Source organism: Manis pentadactyla, chromosome 9, assembly GCF_030020395.1.
Source record: "Manis pentadactyla isolate mManPen7 chromosome 9, mManPen7.hap1, whole genome shotgun sequence".
In the NCBI taxonomy this organism is placed as follows: domain Eukaryota; kingdom Metazoa; phylum Chordata; class Mammalia; order Pholidota; family Manidae; genus Manis; species Manis pentadactyla.
Window position 1 is genome coordinate 54530617 of NC_080027.1, and position 19282 is coordinate 54549898.

Here is a 19282-nt window from a genome sequence, read left to right on the forward strand (position 1 = left end):
TAATCACAAGCCTGAAAAAGGGATAGTAATAAATTCATCAATAAATAATATATTCTTGAGTTAGTTTCACTTGATAAGTTGCTCTTCTTTGTATTTTCTATTGACATTTGATGTTTAGAATAGTAATTTTTTTAAATAGTAATTCTTAAAAATCTTAATCATAAAAATCATATTGATACCAGTATTAAGTTTGTGACAGTTCACTGTGTGGAAAAGTGTGCATTGTAGAAACATTTTAAACAATAATGCTAATTAAACAGGATGCCTAAATGCCTCATTTCCTAACCATTTTAGTCAGTCAGGCTTATTTTTGCTATTTAAATCTAATGATAAGTGTAAGTCATATAAGAACCAGGAGGTAACCCAATTTCTTTTCTTTGAGTTTTTTAAACTTACCGAAACTTCATATCTAATTTGTCTCTGCTTTTGGAAAAGAATATAAAAAACCCGATGTTACTTCAGAAAGTAGCAACAGCATTTATGAAATAATTAGGAAAAGGGAGCTGGAACAGATAATTTAATATGAATGTCGAATATATATATGTTAAGAACTAAAAATGATTATATGAATCTAAGTCAGAGAGGATTATGTTACATAAAGAAACTTCGCACTGTAATTATAACTAACCACAAGGCTTTATAAACTGACATCCTTGGGAAAACCTAAATATAATGTAAATGTATATTTCAGTAAAACACAGTGGTAATAAATAGAGTATTCTGGTGAATTGAGTGTTTGGATCAATTTAAAATATTTTCAAAAAATTAAGGTAAAATATTATTAATGTTAAAGTTGTTTTGAATTTAATTATTCAAAAAGGTAGCTCAGAATTCTGTAATTTCTCCAGATTAACCTCCATGTACATTGGCATTGTACTAAAAATATAAAAGGCTTGGGATATAGGGCTGATAGTGGCTAATCCTAACCTTGTCTTCTGAAGTTGTTTTTCAGGGTAAATCTTTTATATCTACTTTTTAAATTGTAAATTATTTATTACTAATGAAACTAGGAGTAAAATGTGCACAAGGAAAAAGTATAGTTAAATTGAAGGGAGTTCAGAAATCATTTTTTAGTAGTAGGAAGATAAATAGAAGGACAGTACAGAACATGACATTTGAGTGAAATTGACATTTTCAGAATAAAATGTTCTGTTTTTCCTATGTGTTAAGAATATACTGCATATTGATATTTTTATATGCTATCTTTAATATTACATGTATAGTATATTGAAGGGTGACTTTTTAACCATTGTTAAATTCTTCACCAGGGACTGAACAGTAGGAATAGTTTACCAACTTCGCAGCTGAGGCGAAGCTCAGGAACTTCAGGTCTGCCGCCTATTGAACAGTCTTCTTCAAGGTGGGAACGCAATAATGGCAGAAGGCCTAACCAAGAATTTGGCATTGCAAGGTAAAATCCCAGAGCCTTTTAAAGAGCTCCAAATCTAGTACATTAACTTGGTTTCCTTGACTGAAGTTTGAAATAGTTCTAAAAGCAGAAAGGAACAGTTAAAAGTGTTTTAGGTATAGGACAGCATGGGCAGTAACAAGCATAATAGAGAAACCGATTCTTAAGAAGAACGAACGTCTTCTCCCAAAACTTAGGTCTAAGTTGGGTACAAAGATAAGAATATGAATAAGCGAGTCAGTTTCAGGAAGCTAGGAGGAATTTAGGACAGGATACTGGGAAAGCTTTTAAACTGGTAAAGGTGGCCATTAGGGGGCAATTACTGGTCCAATGCTTGGTATCCAAAAGCAGGTCTGCAGAGTTAGTGAAGGAGGAGCACATTCCCAAGGCTCATCTTAGATGCTACATATAAGGTAGTAAGACTCTTTCAAACCCCGTACCTGCTGGAGGACTGAGACTACTAGTATATTCAATATTCAGTTGAGGATTTACTGGGAACTTAACAGTACTAATTCTACAAAGGAAAGGCATCAATCTACAACTAAATGAAGCTGGGAAGATGCAGGAGCTGAAATCTTCAGAGTGTAAATACACCCATTTACCCTGATCACAAACTTTTAAATACTATATCTTTTAAAAACCAGAAAAGATAGTGGTCTTTTGTGTGAGCTGTAAGTTTCTCTTTAGTCACTTATCAACTATGTTAATAATATTGGCATTAGTATAAACTTCCTGTGAAATCACTGTTACAACCAAACGTGTGTTGTACATTATTTAGCTTGAGCTGTGTAGTTACACATTTGAAACAGGAGATGGCAGGATTGGATCATAGCTATTTATTTGTAAAATTTTTATGTTAATATGTATATATCAGATATGGTCAGATAATTACATTTTTTCAGACCCTTTTGTGATATATTAATTTGAATCTTCCATACTATATTCAAGTAGATGAACTTTTTCAAATTAAGAAATTGAGTGAAATGCTACACCAAACAGGAATGGATTGAGTATGCAGAGGTGCAAGTACAGGAAAATGAGCTTTGTGTCTAAAGCTGGCCCAGAGCCCAAACAAGATAGTCTTTTTTTCTTTTTCTTTCTTTTAATAGGCATAGGATATGGGAAAGTGGATGATGTTAGGTACTGAAAATATGACAGATATTTCTTAACCATGGGAAATATCATCTTCAGAATATTGTTGAGTTTAAGAATAAATGATGAAAATGATTGTTTTTCAGTTTTTATCATACTGATGTGAATCTGTTAATAAATTTGCAGTGAAAGAAAGGTTTGATATATTGAGTTCAGATCATTTTTATACTACTGCCTCAGATGATTGATATTAAAATAGAAACATGGCCCAAAGAAAACTAATCTTTAACTATGAGAAATGTTCATATAAAGATAGATTTGATAGATTCATTTAACTCTTATTAAAAAACAAAAACATAGGCCTCAAAAGACTTGGATATTTGGAGAATAAAGGAATTGGTGGTACTGTGTAACATCTACTTTAAAGAGATAAGGCTAGGAGTAATTTTCCTAATATGCAGAAGCTAGAGCTTCTCAGTAATAAAATTCTAAGTGTATTTTGAACACAGGATAAGAACATACAAATCATTTACAACCACTATTCCTTTTGATATTCAAATCTCTAGATCAGTGCTGTCTAGTGTAAGTTTTTGTGATGATGAGAGTGTTTCATATCTATACTGTCCAGTGTCGTAGTCCCTTCCTACATGTGGCTGTTGATCATTTCAAATGTGTCTGTATGACTAAGGAACTGAAGTTTATTTTAATTAATTTAATTAAAACATAAGAAGCCATCTGTAAATATCACAGATGTATGGCAACCATATTAGACAGTGCAGCTATAAATCTTGTAATGTACAGTGATGTTTTATTTAGTTCAGGGACCTATAGGCTTTAGTAGCACAAAACTAACGGACTTGTGACTCTGGAATTGTGAGGCATTTCCCCTTGACTCTATTAGAGTACTCCAGAACTGAGATCACATATCCTAGAATTTTGAATCTTGATCTGAATGTGGCTTTTGATTTGATCCTAGCTCCTCTGACCTTGATTTTAAATGACCCTATGATTTCAGTATTGAATGTCTCACACCCTAAAAGTATGCCTGAAACCAAATTTCTCATCCCTCCAACTGCTTTTCAATCTGTGAGTGTTGTTCTGCCCTCATTTCCTGGCACAGTGCTGCAATTCTCTAGTTTAGTGGTTGCTTGCAGAACTGATTTACCTAGAAAAATTAGCACTATCTTTGCATCCTGTTACCTTACTCTACAGATACCAGTCGCCATTCCTATCTCTGCCTGTTGTCCTCTCTGTTCCTTCTCCTGTATCACTTAACCTACACCACCTCATGCTTTCATGACTCATCACCTGGGCTATTGAATTATCCTCTTAACTGGCCTTCCTGTTTCTGACATCCTTTACTACCTGATCCACCTTCTGCTCTTCTATCAGAAATCTTCCCTAAACAAAACTTTGATTACATTATTTTCCTAATCATTAAGTTTTCGGGCCCTTTACTGATTTCAGTAGAATAGTACCCAAAATCCTAGCCTGGAATCTAAAACCCTATTATTCTCTTGTGACAAAGCTGCATCCTTACTTTGAAAAATTAAACTAAAAGAGATGAGCAGTCTTGCAAAGAATGAGAAAAGAAAAATGATTTGGAAAGCTCTCAGGTGAAAACAACAGGCATACCACTTGTGTTTAGACTCTTCCTTGAAGTTTTCTGATAATTTTGTTTTTATTTTATCTCCATTTGAAAATGAAGCTGAACTGTAGTTTCCAGTCTACCTTATTTGTGTAAAGAGTAATCGGATTTAATTTTGTTTTTCTTTATGCTTTGCCTGGAGAAAAACTGAAGTGTTATAAACCTATCACAGCTATGAAGAGAGGAATCCAAAGGGTAAAATCACAAGGAAAATGGAAAGTTAGTCCTATTTTGAAGAGCCATTATATTACGCACTCTTAATAGTTTATCACTGTTCATCTCTTAAGAGACTTGAGATTTTAGCTGACCAAGAGAGGAATTTCTTTATAACACCTAAATGCCTCTCCACCATCGTCTTTCTCTGTTTATCTGATACTCCACTCAAGACTATTTGATATTCCTTTTGTCAACTTCTGTGCCCCCTTTGGTTTTTTTCCTTACCTGGAGTAGATCTTCTCACCCTCAGATTGGATTCAGATGTCACCTCTCAAGAGTAACACCCTGATATCCTCCTTTGGTCTCCAAGGAAAAGTAATCTGTCTCACTTCTGAATCTTCTAACACCTTTCCTTTGCCTCCTCGATGGCAGTAGTGTTAGCCATCACACTACTCTTCTAAGGCCTGCTTGATTACTGTGAAGAGTTTGGGATTGCATTAAAATGGATCTTTGAAGATAAACAGCTGTTTAACAAAGGGTATGCAGAGGTATGGTGTCTGTTTTGGGTTATGATAGTTGATACTGCCTGTGCTTAAGTTTCAGACCTAGGATGAAGTTTCTCTGGTTAGGAAGTTCCAGAAAGGTAGAGTAATGCTTTTCAGGGTTACCTGACAATTGAATTACCCATCTCTGAGTTCCAGTGTTGGTACTTATGGTTGAAAGAATGACTAAACTGCTATTCTTGGGCAGGTTGCTAGGACTCAGACCCTCCCTGTGGGTGAACAGAGCATGCATTCAGAGCTCCTCACAGCTCACTTCCTTTTTTTTTTTTTTTTTTTTTTTTAGATAATTATTTTTTATTGAAGGGTAGTTGACACACAGTATTACATTACATTAGTTTCAGGTGTACAACACAGTGATTCAACATTTATATACATGATAATTCTAGGTACCAGCTATCACCATACCAAGTTGTTACAATATTTTGACTATATTCCTTATGCTATACATTACATCCCGGTTACTTATTTATTTTACAATTGGAAGTGTGTACTTTTTTTTGGTTGTTGTTGTTAGGGCATCTCTCATATTTATTGATCAAATGGTTGTTAACAACAATAAAATTCTGTATAGGGGAGTCAATGCTCAATGCACAATCATTAATCCACCCCAAGCCTAATTTTCGTCAGTCTCCAATCTTCTGAAGCATAACGAACAAGTTCTTACATGGAGAACAAATTCTTACATAGTGAATAAGTTACCTGGTGAACAGTACAAGGGCAGTCATCACAGAAACTTTTGGTTTTGCTCATGTATTATGAACTATAAATAGTCAGTTCAAATATGAATACACATTTGATTTTTATACTTGATTTATATGTGGATACCACATTTCTCTCTTTATTATTTTTAATAAAATGCTGAAGTGATAGGTAGATACAACATAAAGGTAGAAAACATAGTTTAGTGTTGGAAGAGAGCAAATGTAGATGATCAGGTGTGTGCCTGTAGACTATGTGTTAATCCAAGCTAGACAAGGGCAATAAAACATCCACATATGCAGAAGATTTCTCTCAGAACAGGGAGGGTGAGGTTCTAAGCCTCACCTCTGTTGATCCCCAATTTCTCACCTGATGAACCCCTGCGACTGTGCCTGTCTTAGGTTGTTCCTCCCTTGAGGAATCTTACCCGCCTCTGGCTAACCAGTCATCTTCCGGGGCCATACAGGGAAATGTTAAGTTGGTAAGTGAGAGAGAAGCCTTATTGTTTGAAAAGGTTAGCTTTTTATTTCTTTGCATATTTATGCCCTGTGGCTTCTATGCCCAGCATTTGTCTTGAGGTATCTTTACCACTTGGAGGAGTTATGATACTCGGTAAATTTGATATGAGGCACGAATTCTATTTAAGAATTCGTTGTAATTAGGAAGGAAGAAGAAAAGCTATAGAAGTAGCAGGCGGGAGAAAACATGGGAAGATTGATTATTTCTTTGACATATCTTCTTGTAGAGTAACTTCAGCATGTATAGATTTTAAGCTACTACTTAAATTGCGCACACACATTAACATAATAGGAGTATAGTTACATAACCAAAGCATACCTGTATTTACCAGCCATCTCCAGTGAAACCAAGAAAACCAGTTAGGCACCCTAGGCATTTGTGAAAACTTATCAATGATATGATGGTTATTATCTAACTGAATTTGAATAGTTTGAGAAAAATCAGACAAATTAAAACAACCCATTCCTGGGCACTGTTCACATCCCATATGTTCTTTTAACAGTAAATAGTCTGTAGTTGTAAGATTTTGGAGCGCTACAATTTGCACTTCTCCTAATTCTTGGTTGAGTTCCAACAGTATAGATCCAGTCAAATTTGTTGTTTTACTGTATGCACAGGCCAGCTTAGATATCTCCTTCATTCCCATGGCAAGTCCAGGAGCTGGTGGGATGAGTGCATCTACAGCTGTAGCAGTGCGTGGATCTTTGTTGGGGTTTTTTGATGATCATCTTCTGTCATGAGTCTTCCCGAGAGTGCTGATGTTGGAAGTTCTCTTTCATATCGTATCTTAGTTCATTTTCGGGGTAGCCAAATTAGGCTTTGATCCTCTGTATAAACAAAAACAGACCCTTTGCCTACACTTTTATATGTCCTTTATATCATTGTGTAGAACTCATTAGAGGTCACCACATAGGAACTGCATTTTTTTTTTTTTAATCATTAATCTACACTTACATGACGAATACTTTGTTTACTAGGCTCTCCCCTATACCAGGTCCCCCCTATATACTCCTTTACAGTCACTGTCCATCAGCGTAGCAACCTGTTGTAGAATCACTACTTGTCTTCTCTGTGTTGTACAGCCCTCCCCTTTCTCCCACCCCGCTATGGATGCTAATCTTAATACCCCCCTATTTCTCCCCCCCTTATCCCTCCCTACCCACCCATCCTCCCCAGTCCCTTTCCCTTTGGTACCTGTTAGTCCATTCTTGAGTTCTGTGATTCTGCTGCTGTTTTGTTCCTTCAGTTTTTCCTTTGTTCTTATATTCCACAGATGAGTGAAATCATTTGGTATTTCTCTTTCTCTGCTTGGCTTGTTTCACTGAGCAAAATACCCTCCAGCTCCATCCATGTTGCTGCAAATGGTTGGATTTGCCCTTTTCTTATGGCTGAGTAGTATTCCATTGTGTATATGTACCACATCTTCTTTATCCATTCATCTATCGATGGACATTTAGGTTGCTTCCAATTCTTGGCTATTGTAAATAGTGCTGCGATAAACATAGGGGTGCACTGATCTTTCTCATACTTGATTGCTGCATTCTTAGGGTAAATTCCTAGGAGTGCAATTCCTGGGTCAAATGGTAAGTCTGTTTTGAGCATTTTGATGTACCTCCATACTGCTTTCCACAATGGTTGAACAAGTTTACATTCCCACCAGCAGTGTAGGAGGGTTCCCCTTTCTCCACAGCCTCGCCAACATTTGTTGTTGTTTGTCTTTTGGATGGCAGCCATCCTTACTGGTGTGAGGTGATACCTCATTGTAGTTTTAATTTGCATTTCTCTGATAATTAGCGATGTGGAGCATCTTTTCATGTGTCTGTTGGCCATCTGTATTTCTTTTTTGGAGAACGGTCTGTTCCTTTGCCCATTTTTTAATTGGGTTATTTGTTTTTTGTTTGTTGAGGTGTGTGAGCTCTTTATATATTCTGGACGTCAAGCCTTTATCGGATGTGTCATTTTCAAAGATATTCTCCCATACTGTAGGGTTCCTTTTTGTTCTATTGATGGTGTCTTTTGCTGTACAGAAGCTTTTCAGCTTAATATAGTCCCACTTGTTCATTTTTGCTGTTGTTTTCCTTGCCCGGGGAGATATGTTCAAGAAGAGGTCACTCATGTTTATGTCTAAGAGGTTTGTGCCTATGTTTTCTTCCAAGAGTTTAATGGTTTCATGACTTACATTCAGGTCTTTGATCCATTTTGAGTTTACTTTTGTATATGGGGTTAGACGATGGTCCAGTTTCATTCTCCTACATGTAGCTGTCCAGTTTTGCCAGCACCATCTGTTGAAGAGACTGTCATTTCGCCATTGTATGTCCATGGCTCCTTTATCAAATATTAATTGACCATATATGTCTGAGTTAATGTCTGGATTGTCTAGTCTGTTCCATTGGTCTGTGGCTCTGTTCTTGTGCCAGTACCAAATTGTCTTGATTACTATGGCTTTATAATAGAGCTTGAAGTTGGGGAGTGAGATCCCCCCTACTTTATTCTTCTTTCTCAGGATTGCTTTGGCTATTCGGGGTCTTTGGTGGTTCCATATGAATTTTTGAATTATTTGTTCCAGTTCATTGAAGAATGTTGCTGGTAGTTTCATAGGGATTGCATCAAATCTGTATATTGCTTTGGGCAGGATGGCCATTTTGACGATATTAATTCTTCCTAGCCATGAGCATGGGATGCGTTTCCATCTGTTAGTGTCCCCTTTAATTTCTCTTAAGAGTGACTTGTAGTTTTCAGAATATAAGTCTTTCACTTCTTTGGTTAGGTTTATTCCTAGGTATTTTATTTTTTTTGATGCAATTGTGAATGGAGTTGTTTTCCTGATTTCTCTCTCTGTTGGTTCATTGTTAGTATATAGGAAAGCCACAGATTTCTGTGTGTTGATTTTGTATCCTGCAACTTTGCTGTATTCCGATATCAGTTCTAGTAGTTCTGGGGTGGAGTCTTTAGGGTTTTTTATGTACAGTATCATGTCATCTGCAAATAGTGACAGTTTGACTTCTTCTTTGCCAATCTGGATTCCTTGTATTTTTTTGTTTTGTCTGATTGCCGTGGCTAGGACCTCTAGTACAATGTTAAATAACAGTGGGGAGAGTGGGCATCCCTGTCTAGTTCCCGATCTCAGCGGAAATGCTTTCAGCTTCTCGCTATTCAATATAATGTTGGCTGTGTTTTTTTAATAGATGGCCTTTATTATGTTGAGGTACTTGCCCTCTATTCCCATTTTGCTGAGAGTTTTTATCATGAATGGATGTTGAACTTTGTCAAATGCTTTTTCAGCATCTATGGAGATGATCATGTGGTTTTTGTCTTTCTTTTTGTTGATGTGATGGATGATATTGATGGACTTTCGAATGTTGTGCCATCCTTGCATCCCTGGGATGAATCCCACTTGATCATGGTGTACGATGGTTTTGATGTATTTTTGAATTCGGTTTGCTAAAATTTTGTTGAGTATTTTTGCGTCTACGTTCATCAGGGATATTGGTCTGTAGTTTTCTTTTTTGGTGGTGTCTTTGCCTGGTTTTGGTATTAGGGTGATGTTAGCTTCATAGAATGAGTTTGGGAGTATCCCCTCCTCTTCTATTTCTTGGAAAACTTTAAGGAGAATGGGTATTATGTCTTCCCTGTATGTCTGATAAAATTCCGAGGTAAATCCATCTGGCCCGGGGGTTTTGTTCTTTGGTAGTTTTTTCATTACCGCTTCAATTTCGTTGCTGGTAATTGGTCTGTTTAGATTTTCTGTTTCTTTTTGGGTCAGTCTTGGAAGGTTGTATTTTTCTAGGAAGTTGTCCATTTCTCCTAGGTTTCCCAGCTTGTTAGCATATAGGTTTTCATAGTAGTCTCTAATAATTCTTTGTATTTCTGCGGGATCTGTTGTGATTTTTCCTTTCTCATTTCTGATACTGTTGATTTGTGTTGACTCTCTTTTCCTCTTAATAAGTCTGGCTAGAGGCTTATCTATTTTGTTTATTTTCTCGAAGAACCAGCTCTTGGTTTCATTGATTTTTGCTATTGTTTTATTCTTCTCAATTTTATTTATTTCTTCTCTGATCTTTATTATGTCCCTCCTTCTGCTGACCTTAGGCCTCATTTGTTCTTCTTTTTCCAATTTTGATAGTTGTGACATTAGACCGTTCATTTGGGATTGCTCTTTTTTAAATATGCTTGGAGTGCTATATACTTTCCTCTTATGACTACTTTTGCTGCGTCCCACAGAAGTTGGGGCTTAGTGTTGTTGTTGTCATTTGTTTCCATATATTGCTGGATCTCCATTTTGATTTGGTCATTGATCCATTGATTATTTAGGAGCGTGTTGTTTAGCCTCCATGTGTTTGTGAGCCTTTTTGCTTTCTTTGAACAGTTTATTTCTAGTTTAATGCCTTTGTGGTCTGAAAAGTTGGTTGGTAGGATTTCAATCTTTTGGAATTTACTGAGGCTCTTTTTGTGTCCTAGTATGTGGTCTATTCTGGAGAATGTTCCATGTGCACTTGAGAAGAACGTGTATCCTGTTGCTTTTGGATGTAGAGTTCTGTAGATGTCTATTAGGTCCATCTGTTCTAGTGTGTTGTTCAGTGCCTCTGTGTCCTTACTTATTTTCTGTCTGGTGGATCTGTCCTTTGGAGTGAGTGGTGTGTTGAAGTCTCCTAGAATGAATGCATTGCATTCTATTTCCTCCTTTAGTTCTGTTAATATTTGTTTCAGGTATGTTGGTGCTCCTGTATTGGGTGCATATATATTTATAATGGTTATATCCTCTTGATGGATTGAGCCCTTTATCATTATGTAATGTCCTTCTTTGTCTTTTGTTACTTTCTTTATTTTGAAGTCTGTTTTTTCTGATACCAGAATTGCAACACCTGCTTTCTTCTCTCTGTTGTTTGCTTGAAATATCTTTTTCCATCCCTTGACTTTAAGTCTGTGCGCGTCTTTGGGTTTGAGGTGAGTCTCTTGTAAGCAGCATATGGATGGATCTTGCTTTTTTATCCATTCTATTACTCTGTGTCTTTTGATTGGTGCATTCAGTCCATTTACATTTAGGGTGATTATTGAAAGGTATGAATTTATTGCCATTGCAGGCTTTAAGTTTGTGGTTACCAAAGGTTTAGGGTTAGCTTCTTTACTGTCTTACTGTCTAACTTCACTCGCTTGTTGAGCTATTATAAACACAATCTGACGATTCTTTATTTCTCTCCCTTCTTATTCCTCCTCCTCCCTTCTTCATATGTTGGGTGTTTTGTTGTGTGCTCTTTTTAGGAGTGCTCCCATCTAGAGCAGTCCATGTAGGATGCCCTGTAGAGGTGGTTTGTGGGAGGCAAATTCCCTCAACTTTTGCTTGTCTGGGAATTGTTTAATCCCTCCTTCATATTTAAATGATATTCGTGCTGGATACAGTAGTCTTGGTTCGAGGCCCTTCTGTTTCATTGCATTAAGTATATGCCATTCTCTTCTGGCCTGTAGGGTTTCTGTTGAGAAGTCTGATGATAGCCTGATGGGTTTTCCTTTGTAGGTAACCTTTTTTTTCTCTCTGGCTGCTTGTAATACTTTGTCGTTGTCTTTGATCTTTGCCATTTTAATTATTATGTGTCTTGGTGTTGCCCTCCTTGGATCCCTTGTCATGGGAGTTCTGTGTACCTCTGTGGTCTGAGAGGCCATTTCTTCCCCTAGTTTGGGGAAATTTTCAGCAATTATTTCTTCAAAGACATTTTCTATCCCCTTTTCTCTCTCTACTTCTTCTGGAATGCCTATGATTCTTATATTACTCCTTTTATATTGATCACTCAGCTCTCTTAAAATTCTTTCATTCCTGGAGATCCTTTTATCTCTCTCTGCATCAGCTTCTCTGCGTTCCTGTTCTCTGTTTTCTAGTCCATTAATGGTCTCTTGCATCTTGTCCATTCTGTTTTGAAGTCCTTCCAGAGCTTGTTTTATTTCTGAATTCTCCTTCCTTAGTTCTTGCATATTTCTCTGCAAGTTCATCAGCATGGTTATGACTTTTGTTTTGAATTCTTTTTCAGGTAGACTGGCTAAATCTATCTCCCCAGATTCCTTCTCAGGGGAAGATGTAGCAGATGCCGAAGCTGTCTGGGTTAGTCTTGTCTGGATCATATTTTTTTGCCTTTTCATGTTGACAGGTGCTATTGACTGTCAGCTGGGAGGGCCAAAATTTTCACTTACTACTGGCCTTTCTTTACTGGGGCAACTGCGACCCCTAGTGGCTTGTGTTGGGTAATTGCGTGTAGACTGGGTCTTTGTGTCTTGCCTGGCCGGGAGGGAGAAATTTCCCTTTCTGTGGGCGGAATTTGTCTCAGGCTGCTTCTCTGCTTTCGCAGCGCCCGGTGGGGTAATGGATGGGGGCGCTGCTTGACTGTTTGCCTCCGTGAGGGGTCTCAGAGCTGTTGCCCAGGGGGTTAGTGCACCCGGTTTTCCCTGTAATTTCCAGCTGCTGTACTGTGACCTGGGTTGTTTCCGTCAAGCTGTTAAGTCCCTGTCCCTTTAAGACTTTCAAAAAGCCCCCGCTTTTCTTTGTCACAGGGGCATCAGCTTCGGCACCCGCTCAGAGGTCTTACTCCCTGTTCCCCCAGTATCCAGGGCCCCCTGGGCATGTACTGTGTCTGCGCTCTGGCCCGGATGGCTGGGGCTGGGTGTTGGGCAGTCCTGGGCTCCGTCTCCCTCCCTCTCTGCCTATTGTTCTCCCGCCGGGAGCTGGGGGGAGGGGCGCTCGGGTCCCGCCGGGCCGGGGCTTGTATCTTACCCCCTTTCACCAGTCGCTGGGTTCTCGCTGGTGTAGCTGCAGTCTGGCCACTGTCCTGCGTCTTCTGGTCTTTTAGGGCTAGTTGTGTTTGTTGTATTTTCAAAAGTATATATGTTTTTGGGAGGAGATTCCCACTGTCCTACTCACGCCGCCATGTTGGCTCCGCCTCCCACTTCCTTTTTTTTTTTTTAAATTGAAGTATAGTTGATATACAATCTTATATTAGTTTCAAGTATACAACACAGTGGTTCATTACCCACATTATTAAATCCTCACCCCAACTAGTGCAGTTACTTTTTGTCAACATAGGAAGATGTTACAGCATCATTGGCCGTGTTGTCCATGCTGTACCAAGTTATATTATGATTGACTGTGTTGACCATCACCGTGACCAACTTATATTATGATTGAGAATTTTTGTGCCCCTTCATCCCCCTCAGCTTACTTCCTTTGAAGAGACTTCCCTTGGGGAAAAATAGGCAAGTTGTGTCCTGAAACTCTGGGCTATCAACTGGTTGCTCCTACACTAAAGAGACTTTTCTTCTAACCTAGTCTCTGATTCATCATTCATCTCCATAACTGCTGTGCAATCAAATCTAATAACTTGTTGCCTGGCAAGAATACATCCTTTAAGTAATGCACTTGGGAACCAGCCTCTCAGTTCTGTGTCTCATATTTACTAGAGATTTATACCAATGCCAGGAGCTGGTATTGACTGCAGAGATTCAAGAGGCTAATGGTGTCATCTCACTCAGGTTTTTAAGAGAATAGCTCTGTAAATCTAAAATCACACAGTCAACAGATTTATACAACTTCTTCCCCCCTCAAAAAAATTTGACTTAATGCAAACTTTGTCAAGGTAATTTGCATTGATTATCTAGAAATCAACTCTTAATATATGGCTTACCTCTTTGACTGTAACTTTTGACATCTCTGGTAATGTTTGTGCATTTGAATTTGAAGACTGATTCCCAATCTGGCTTTAATCATAGTTGGTATTAATCACTAGCTTGTCTTGTCCTCTGTTTTCTTCAGTATTATTTTATGTAATCTCATTGGGGTATATATTTGTCTAGTGTAAGCCAGGAATTTAATGAGACAATTCTGGAACTGAGCTAAAAAAGCTGTAATTTGACCTGTACCTCTCAATTCTAAACAGCTAACTGAAGGTATGTTATACTTCAGTTGTTAGAAAACTCTGGACCAAAGTAGAAGCCTATGGAGGTACAGTTGGTCTGTTCTGAAAAGGAGAAATCCCTATCTTTGTTTTGAATATTAATCATGAAGTAGACTTTGGTAGAGTTCATACTTGTTTCTTCTTGAATATTGCCCTGGGTAATATTGTTAATCTTCTTTCGCAATTCTCTCATTCCGCATGTAAGTAAGGAATACTCAAATACAAAAGATGATTGAGCATTGGTAGGAAATGAGTGTATTGGGTGGTATTATTTGCATATTGCTGTTCTTTGGTAGCACTGTCAACTAATTTTATTACTACTGGTTTGAGAAAAAAATATGATAGAATCTAAAGGCAAAATGTTACCTTAGAAGTTTGTTATACTAAATGTCTAATTTTAAAAATGGGGATATGTACTCAAAGATATAATAAGAATTATTTTGTGGAAGAGCATACATTTTGGAGTCAAAGAAGTTGGAAGTTGAATTTTAGCTGTGTGAATTTGGGGACATTAGTCTCTTGAAAGCTCAGTTTTCTTATCTATAACATAAGAAACTAAAAGAGATGAAGTATGTAAAGTATCTAAAACAATGGATGATACAAAATAAACACTTAAAGTAGCACTATTATTATAATTTTTGTTATTATCAATAAAGGAGTTTTAGTGAAGTGATTGCCAGCTGGTTTTTACTTAGGCCTTCTCTTTGTAGTACAGAATTTTTTTCCTCCCATAGGGATATAGATCAAACTAGAGTTCTTGAAAAAGGCTTAAGGAGAGCCTTGAGCAGGAGTTAGTAAAAGAAAAACAGTCCATTCAATCAAAATTGGGGAGGAAAAGTCTGTACTCTAGAAAAGTGCAAATAGGAACCTAAGGAGGTCATTCATTTATTCCACAAACACCTGCTGAATACCTTTGTCAGCGGCTGCTGTAGCCACTGTGAATGCAGAGCTAGTCTTAGAGCCCCTAAAGGAATTAACAAATTAGTGAGAGAAAAGAATCTATAAGCAGTGAAATTATAATACACTGTAGATACGTTATAATAGAGACATGAACAAAAGCCTTTTAGGTCACAGAAAAACAGATCTTCTTGAGTGATGGGGTGGGGAAGTGCAGGAAAGCTGGAGGAGTTGGGAAAGAGCTGCTGAGAACCTAGCCTACACTAAAAAATACTGACTGAAGAATCATCTGAATTTGTCCTTGAGCCCTTGGCAAAGTGCCCACCTCAGGCATTGACAGAAGAAAAGAGTCTCTAGTGAATATCTAAGAAAGGAAGGTAGCATTTATGGTGTACTTGCTGTATGCATGGCAGTGGGCCAGAAGCTTTCCAATATATAATCTTAAACTGAATTTTATGCATCACGTTGGTGTACTATGATTGCCTACCTATATTTAATTTCTTTGTAAGAGCTCTAAAACCTGTAATAAATATTTCAGTTATAGGAAATAACTGAGCTAGTGGGTAATCATTATCAGTGAAGACAGGGAACAGGAAATAGTGAAAAACTACATTTTAGGTCACTGATTCTCAGTGAGGTCCCTGGGCCTCACAATGTCAACATTACCAAAGAACTTGTTAGAAATGCAAACTCTCTGGCCCTGTCCCAGACCTTGAACCAGAAATCCTTGGGGTGGGACTAGCAAATGTGTGTCAAGATGCCCTCTGGGGATATTGGAGTCAAAGAAGTTGGAAGTTGAATTTTAACTATGTGAATTTGGGGACATTAGTCTCTTGAAACCTCAGTTTTCTTATCTGTAACATAAGAAACTAAAAGAGATGAAGTATGTAAAGTATCTAAAACAATGGATGATACAAAATAAACACTTAAAGTAGCACTATTATTATATAAAGATATATTATACTATATAACTTAACAATACTATATAACTGACAACCTGCACTGTACCCAGGGCTCAGCAAACCGGAGCCTGTGGACCCACTGTGGTCCACAGCCTGTTTTTATAAATACAGTTATACTGGAACACAGTAATATTTATTTGTTTATTATTGTCTATGACTGCTTTTATGCAACAATGGCAGAGTTGAGTAGTTGCAGCAGAGACTTTCTGGCCTGCAAAGCCAAAAGTATTTACTGTTTGGTCCTTTATAGAAAAAGTTTGCTGACTCCTGCTTTAAGCCTAAGGCACTAGATAGATGTCTAAACTCTGACTGTATAAGCAGATATTTGCTAATTGAGTTGAAGACTATGAAGAAAAAGGAGGAAACTTCCAATGGCTTTAAAATTCTTAACCTGTTATCTTTCCCTTTTAGTCAAGGATGCTATCTAAATGGGCCTTTTAGTTCAAATCTACTGACAATCCCGAAGCAAAGGTCATCTTCTGTATCCCTAACTCACCATATAGGTCTAAGAAGAGCTGGTAAGAAACCATTCTTTATGATTTAAATGCAAGAGGTTTCAAAGTATATGGCAGTGCAAATTTTTTCATTACACATTATGGCTAATTTTGAATACCATTTCATGTATTGTAAGTTAACATGACTAAGCAATTTGGGTTGGCTGTTAGTTGGCCATTTGTTCATTCAGTAAATGCTTTTTGAACATCTGTGTATCAGGCACTTCATTAGGCGCTAGGGGATTCAGATAAAATACAGAATTATTTAACCTGAATAGTTGCAGATCCAGATTCACATATCCAGAACAAGGGAAAATTCTCAGGAAAGGGTATTCTTTTATAGCATGATAATCATGGAGGAAAAAAACCCCTTAATATGAGAGTAGAAAAAAATCCTCACTATATATCCATTAAGTCATTCTAATCAGAATTATTTAGTTGTTCTGTTTGAGGTATAATTAGGTATAACTAATATATGACTTAGGTACTTTATAACTGGAAATTTGTATCTTTTGACTTCCTTTATCCATTTCAATCACCCACTACTAATAGGAATTTTCTGTAACTCAAAAGTTTAGAGAATGCCTCAAGACTTTTTGGATGAAAGATATTTTATACTATATAACTTAATAATAGAAAAACACTGATATTCTGCTTTTAAAGTATACATAGTATTAGACATACATTAAGCAGTGGGATATATAATTACAAAATTCCTTTATAAACAATGTTTGCCATATAATAAAAAACTAAAGTATGTGAAGAGTCAGGAGACTGTAATTGATAAGCAAGAAAAGCAGACACTAAAACAATCTACATATGATATTGATGTTGGATTTAACAAAGTCTTTAAAAAACAATGATGTTTAAAAAGAGATAGAAGAAATATGGACAAGAATCAAATAATTTCAACAGAGAACTGGAATACATAGGGAAAAAATAATGGACAGTTGAAATCTGGGAAATGCATTGATTAAATTAAAAGTTTATAAGATGGTTTAGGAACAGATTGGACATGACAGCAAATAAGAGTAATAAACTTGTAGACAGAAAAGTAAGAAAATATCCAAACTGAAACACAGAGAGGGAAAAATATGTAAATAAACAGAAGACTTTTGGGTCTTAGTTCTACTCATAAGGAGTTTAGAAGTTGCCACTCCATCCCAACAAGTAGAAAGCTGAACAGACTGAAAAATCAGCCAACTGTACTAGAATCTTTAAGAAAGGTAAGGACATAGGGCAAAATTTCTGCTCCCAAGAGGAGAGAGAGAAAGGCAAATACACAGAGTAATAGCCTACTGGGGCAGAGACTCACAAGGTGAAACTCGGAGCAAGTGCCTGGAACTAGTGATCAGAGTGGGATAACCTGAACTGTAACTGGAAAATTGCTGGAGAGTTGGTGGGGACAACTCGGAGAGTTAAAAACTCCAGGGGGATCCTGTCATCAGGAGGCCACCGCAGTTTTGTTGGATTCACCTCTAGGAGCTTGAACAAATTCCCACAGAATTATCAGAGAAAGTGCTTCTGTCAGAGAGGGGAAAAGAACCATTTTTAATACACCAGAGCACTCTGTTCTTAACAAGGCCTTGGCTCAGGAGAAACCAGTTAACAGAGCCTAACCTGCTGGGGCATTACCAGAGCCTAATTGACCTGGGGGAAAGGAAATGCTCAACTCTGTCCACTCTAGCCATCCTCTCTTACCAAAGAAAGAAGGCAAAACAAAACAAAGCCAAAAGCAAACAAAAAAGCTGAGAAACATTTGTGAAGTCTGCAGTTGGTTGGCACAAGCTCACTAAAAGACCAAATCATAGGACTACAGAACACATCCCCTTCCCCAACAGCTCACCACCACATTACTAACTGCCTATTTGTAGCAGTTCCTTTTACCTGGTGTATCATGGCTAGCTGTCAAAAAATTATATAAGGCATACCAAAGGTCAAAAGCACAATTTGGAGAGCAAACTATCAGAACAAGATAGGAATTATCAGACTGAGAATTTAAAACAACTATGATCAATATGCCAGGGCCTCTATGAATAAAGTAGACAGCACACAAGAACAGATGGGCAATGTAAACAGAGATGGAAATCCTGAAAAACAAATCCAAAAATGAATGGTAGAGATCAAAAACACAGTAACCGAAATGAAGAATGCCTGGTGATGGGCTTATGAGAAGGCTGAACATGACTGAGGAAAGAATCTCTAAGCTTGAGGATATGTCAACAAAAAACTTCAAAACTGAAAAGAGAATAAAGGCTGAAAAACAGAACAGAATATCCAAGGACTGTGGGACAATTACAAAAGGAATAGCAGAAGAAGATAGGAAGGAGCAGAAGAAATACTTGAAACTGAGAATTTCCAAAAATTAATGTCAGACACCAAACCACAGATCCAGGAAGCTCAGAGAACATCGAACAGGATAAATACTTAAAAAACAAACATAAACCTAGGCATATCATTTTTAAATTATAGAAAAATCAAAGATACAGAAAAAAATCCTTAAAGAAGCCAGAGGGCAAAACACCTTGCCTATAGAAGAACATGTAATAAGAACTACATCAAACTTCTCAGAAACCATATAAGCAAATATAGATAGAAGTGAAGTATTTAATGTGTTGAGAAAAAAAAACTCCACCAGCCTAAAATTGTGTATCCTGTGAAACTATCCTTCAAAAGTGAAGAACACTTTTTTCAAACAGAAACTAGTTGCCAGAAGACCTGACTTGCAAGAAATGTTAAAATAAGTTCTTTAGAGAGAAGGAGGTAATATAGGTCAGAAACTCAGATCTACGTAAAAGAAGAAAGAGCACTGAAGAATAAGTAAAGGTAAAATAAATTTTATTTTTCTTTTTATTTGTTCCCACAGGTAACAGCTTGTTCAGAATACTAAGAACAACAATGTATTTGATT

General features: G+C 37.2%; 1 protein-coding gene across 2 annotated transcripts in view; it reads left to right on the plus strand.

Annotated features, from left to right (window-relative positions):
• The window catches only part of PDE3B (phosphodiesterase 3B), a 147151-nt gene that overhangs the window by 87694 nt on the left and 40175 nt on the right, over positions 1 to 19282 (plus strand). For both annotated transcript variants that reach the window (XR_008999243.1, XM_036918073.2), the window contains exons 4-5: positions 1269 to 1411; positions 16290 to 16396. Coding sequence is in view for 1 of the 2 variants with exons in the window: in XM_036918073.2 (XP_036773968.2) it covers positions 1269 to 1411; positions 16290 to 16396 (250 nt within the window). In the remaining variant the exon portion in view is untranslated. The remainder of the gene's footprint in view (positions 1 to 1268; positions 1412 to 16289; positions 16397 to 19282) is intronic.